The sequence below is a fragment of the Oncorhynchus keta genome, chromosome 22, assembly GCF_023373465.1.
Source record: "Oncorhynchus keta strain PuntledgeMale-10-30-2019 chromosome 22, Oket_V2, whole genome shotgun sequence".
Lineage (NCBI taxonomy): Eukaryota > Metazoa > Chordata > Actinopteri > Salmoniformes > Salmonidae > Oncorhynchus > Oncorhynchus keta.
In genome coordinates this window covers 54141746-54146697 of record NC_068442.1, presented here as the reverse complement: position 1 = coordinate 54146697, position 4952 = coordinate 54141746, and the positions used below count along the sequence as shown (strand labels likewise).

The 4952-nt window shown below is 51.8% G+C and overlaps 1 protein-coding gene and 1 long non-coding RNA gene across 3 annotated transcripts in view; one reads left to right on the top strand and one right to left on the bottom strand.

Annotated features, from left to right (window-relative positions):
* LOC127910745 (uncharacterized) overlaps window positions 1-477 on the top strand; it is a 737-nt gene extending 260 nt beyond the window's left edge. Inside the window, exons 1-4 of one of the 2 annotated variants that reach the window (XR_008076091.1) lie at window positions 1-3; window positions 49-183; window positions 229-318; window positions 362-477. The exon at window positions 1-3 is cut by the window's left edge and continues 260 nt beyond it. This is a non-coding gene — a long non-coding RNA (uncharacterized LOC127910745). The remainder of the gene's footprint in view (window positions 4-48; window positions 184-228; window positions 319-361) is intronic. The other variant, XR_008076092.1, reaches the window with a different exon arrangement.
* Window positions 478-2855: 2378 nt separating this feature from the next.
* LOC127910818 (adhesive plaque matrix protein-like) lies at window positions 2856-4952 on the bottom strand. Its single transcript, XM_052475816.1, has one exon. The coding sequence runs from the start codon at window positions 4950-4952 to the stop codon at window positions 2856-2858; it is 2097 nt and encodes a 698-aa protein (XP_052331776.1).

The following is a 4952-nucleotide window of genomic DNA, read 5'->3' as shown; positions in this document are numbered from 1 at the left end:
GAGGTCTGGAGACGGAGACAGTACTGCTGTCAGTGTAAAGGATATGAGGTCTGGAGACAGAGACAGTACTGCTGTCAGTGTAAAGGATATGAGGTCTGGAGACAGAGACAGTACTGCTGTCAGTGTAAAGGATATGAGGTCTGGAGACAGAGACAGTACTGCTGTCAGTGTAAAGGATATGAGGTCTGGAGACGGAGACAGTACTGCTGTCAGTGTAAAGGATATGAGGTCTGGAGACAGAGACAGTACTGCTGTCAGTGTAAAGGATATGAGGTCTGGAGACAGAGACAGTACTGCTGTCAGTGTAAAGGATATGAGGTCTGGAGACAGACAGTACTGCTGTCAGTGTAAAGGATATGAGGTCTGGAGACAGAGACAGTACTGCTGTCAGTGTAAAGGATATGAGGTCTGGAGACAGAGACAGTACTGCTGTCAGTGTAAAGGATATGAGGTCTGGAGACAGAGACAGTACTGCTGTCAGTGTAAAGGATATGAGGTCTGGAGACAGAGACAGTACTGCTGTCAGTGTAAAGGATATGAGGTCTGGAGACAGAGACAGTACTGCTGTCAGTGTAAAGGATATGAGGTCTGGAGACAGAGACAGTACTGCTGTCAGTGTAAAGGATATGAGGTCTGGAGACAGAGACAGTACTGCTGTCAGTGTAAAGGATATGAGGTCTGGAGACAGAGACAGTACTGCTGTCAGTGTAAAGGATATGAGGTCTGGAGACAGAGACAGTACTGCTGTCAGTGTAAAGGATATGAGGTCTGGAGACAGAGACAGTACTGCTGTCAGTGTAAAGGAGCTCACCAAATTGGCTTCAGTGGGTTTAAGCAAGGATTCCTGCGGGACATGAAAATTGAGTTGAAGATTTAACGGGCATAAAAGGAAGGATTAAACTATTGTATAAAAACCATAAGAAACACGTACCGTGGAGAGGTGATGACACCGAACACGATGCAATGGCACCCTCAGCCCTACGTAGTGCACTACTTTAGACAAAGGGTCCAGGTCAACAGTAGTGCACTATATAGAAAAACCGGGTCCCGTTTGGGGACACAACCCATGTTTTACTATACACTGGACATGTCTGAGCCTTCGTCGAGTACAGTTCTCCTGCTGAAGGGATGATATAGGTGAATTGGAGCTGGTGAGTGGGGGGCTGACTGGGACAATAAGAGGCTTGTAGAGGAGGAGTACCATTCTGGAATAAGAGGCTTGTAGAGGAGGAGTACCATTCTGGAATAAGAGGCTTGTAGAGGAGGAGTACCATTCTGGAATAAGAGGCTTGTAGAGGAGGAGAACCATTCTGGAATAAGAGGCTTGTAGAGGAGGAGAACCATTCTGGAATAACGAAAATAAATCATCCGTACTGTAGTTTGAAGGAAGCGTTTGGCTCACTGTCATTTCACATTCACCACGGCACTAGTCCACACGCTGAACGTTATTCATGTCTACGGGTGAGAGAGACCTGTAAGGCAGAGGCTGCACTCCTAAAGACACCCCGTTTCACCCCGTTCCACCCTGTTCCACCCTGTTTCATCCCGTTCCATCCCGTCCCACCCCGTTCCATCTCGTTCCACCCCGTTTCACCCCCGTTCCATCTCGTTCCACCCTGTTCCACCCAGTTCCACCCCGTTTCACCCCCGTTCCATCTCGTTCCACCCCGTTCCATCTCGTTCCACCCAGTTCCACCCCGTTTCACCCCCGTTCCATCTCGTTCCACCCAGTTCCACCCCGTTCCATCTCGTTCCACCCTGTTTCCACCCAGTTCCACCCCGTTTCCACCCCGTTTCTACCCCGTTTCTACCCCGTTTCTACCCCGTTCCATCTCGTTCCACCCAGTTCCATCCCGTTCCACCCCGTTCCATCTCGTTCCACTCTGTTTCCACCCAGTTCCACCCCGTTTCCACCCCGTTCCATCTCGTTCCACCCAGTTCCATCCCGTTCCACCCCGTTCCATCTCGTTCCACCCAGTTCCACCCTGTTTCCACCCTGTTTCCACCCCTTTTTCCACCCCTTTTTCCACCCTGTTTCCACCCCCGTTCCCCTCTGTTTCCACCCTGTTTCCACCCTGTTTCCACCCCGTTTCCACCCCGTTTCCACCCCGTTTCCACCCCGTTTCCACCCCGTTCCGCCCTGTTTCCACCCCGTTTCCACCCTGTTTCCACCCTGTTACCACCCCGTTCCTCCCTGTTTCCACCCAGTTCCACCCTGTTTCCACCCCGTTCTGCCCTCTTTCCACCCCGTTTCCACCCCGTTTCACCCCGTTCCCTATGGGTGCCATTTGGGATGTAACCAAGGGGACTAGAAGAATCACAGACAGGAAAAACAACCCCGTAACATACAACCTACAAGACTGTCTGCTGTCCAGAGTAGGAGCTGATCCAGGGTCTGTTTCTTTCGATCCAGGGTCTGTTTCTATCGAGACTCTCAGAGTAGGAGCTGATCCAGGGTCTGTTTCTATCGAGACTCTCAGAGTAGGAGCTGATCCAGGGTCTGTTTCTATCGATCCAGGGTCTGTTTCTATCGAGACTCTCAGAGTAGGAGCTGATCCAGGGTCTGTTTCTATCGATCCAGGGTCTGTTTCTATCGAGACTCTCAGAGTAGGAGCTGATCCAGGGTCTGTTTCTATCAAGACTCTCAGAGTAGGAGCTGATCCAGGGTCTGTTTCTATCAAGACTCTCAGAGTAGGAGCTGATCCAGGGTCTGTTTCTATCAAGACTCTCAGAGTAGGAGCTGATCCAGGGTCTGTTTCTATCAAGACTCTCTAAGTAGGAGCTGATCCAGGGTCTGTTTCTATCAAGACTCTCTAAGTAGGAGCTGATCCAGGGCCTGTTTCTATCAAGACTCTCTAAGTAGGAGCTGATCCAGGGCCTGTTTTGCCTTTTAGATGGATCAGAGTCTTGATACATACAGCCCTAGGAGACCCTTCACTAAACAGGTGAGGGTGACTGACCTCTGGGTTCATCAGGTGAGGGTGACTGATCTCTGGGTTCATCAGGTGAGGGTGACTGATCTCTGGGTTCATCAGGTGAGGGTGACTGATCTCTGGGTTCATCAGGTGAGGGTGACTGATCTCTGGGTTCATCAGGTGAGGGTGACTGATCTCTGGGTTCATCAGGTGAGGGTGACTGACCTCTGGGTTCATCAGGTGAAGGTGACTGACCTCTGGGTTCATCAGGTGAAGGTGACTGACCTCTGGGTTCATCAGGTGAAGGTGACTGACCTCTGGGTTCATCAGGTGAAGGTGACTGACCTCTGGGTTCATCAGGTGAAGGTGACTGACCTCTGGGTTCATCAGGTGAAGGTGACTGACCTCTGGGTTCATCAGGTGAAGGTGACTGACCTCTGGGTTCATCAAGTGAGGGTGACTGACCTCTGGGTTCATCAGGTGAGGGTGACTGACCTCTGGGTTCATCAGGTGAGGGTGACTGACCTCTGGGTTCATCAGGTGAGGGTGACTGACCTCTGGGTTCATCAGGTGAGGGTGACTGACCTCTGGGTTCATCAGGTGAAAGTGACTGACCTCTGGGTTCATCAGGTGAAGGTGACTGACCTCTGGGTTCATCAGGTGAGGGTGACTGATCTCTGGGTTCATCAGGTGAAGGTGACTGACCTCTGGGTTCATCAGGTGAGGGTGACTGATCTCTGGGTTCATCAGGTGAGGGTGACTGATCTCTGGGTTCATCAGGTGAGGGTGACTGATCTCTGGGTTCATCAGGTGAAGGTGACTGACCTCTGGGTTCATCAGGTGAAGGTGACTGACCTCTGGGTTCATCAGGTGAAGGTGACTGACCTCTGGGTTCATCAGGTGAAGGTGACTGACCTCTGGGTTCATCAGGTGAAGGTGACTGACCTCTGGGTTCATCAGGTGAAGGTGACTGACCTCTGGGTTCATCAGGTGAAGGTGACTGACCTCTGGGTTCATCAAGTGAGGGTGACTGACCTCTGGGTTCATCAGGTGAGGGTGACTGACCTCTGGGTTCATCAGGTGAGGGTGACTGACCTCTGGGTTCATCAGGTGAGGGTGACTGACCTCTGGGTTCATCAGGTGAGGGTGACTGACCTCTGGGTTCATCAGGTGAAAGTGACTGACCTCTGGGTTCATCAGGTGAAGGTGACTGACCTCTGGGTTCATCAGGTGAGGGTGACTGATCTCTGGGTTCATCAGGTGAAGGTGACTGACCTCTGGGTTCATCAGGTGAGGGTGACTGATCTCTGGGTTCATCAGGTGAGGGTGACTGATCTCTGGGTTCATCAGGTGAGGGTGACTGATCTCTGGGTTCATCAGGTGAAGGTGACTGACCTCTGGGTTCATCAGGTGAAGGTGACTGACCTCTGGGTTCATCAGGTGAAGGTGACTGACCTCTGGGTTCATCAGGTGAAGGTGACTGACCTCTGGGTTCATCAGGTGAAGGTGACTGACCTCTGGGTTCATCAGGTGAAGGTGACTGACCTCTGGGTTCATCAGGTGAAGGTGACTGACCTCTGGGTTCATCAGGTGAAGGTGACTGACCTCTGGGTTCATCAGGTGAAGGTGACTGACCTCTGGGTTCATCAGGTGAGGGTGACTGACCTCTGGGTTCATCAGGTGAAAGTGACTGACCTCTGGGTTCATCAGGTGAAGGTGACTGACCTCTGGGTTCATCAGGTGAAGGTGACTGACCTCTGGGTTCATCAGGTGAAGGTGACTGACCTCTGGGTTCATCAGGTGAAGGTGACTGACCTCTGGGTTCATCAGGTGAAGGTGACTGACCTCTGGGTTCATCAGGTGAAGGTGACTGACCTCTGGGTTCATCAGGTGAAGGTGACTGACCTCTGGGTTCATCAGGTGAAGGTGACTGACCTCTGGGTTCATCAGGTGAGGGTGACTGACCTCTGGGTTCATCAGGTGAGGGTGACTGACCTCTGGGTTCATCAGGTGAAGGTGACTGACCTCTGGGTTCAT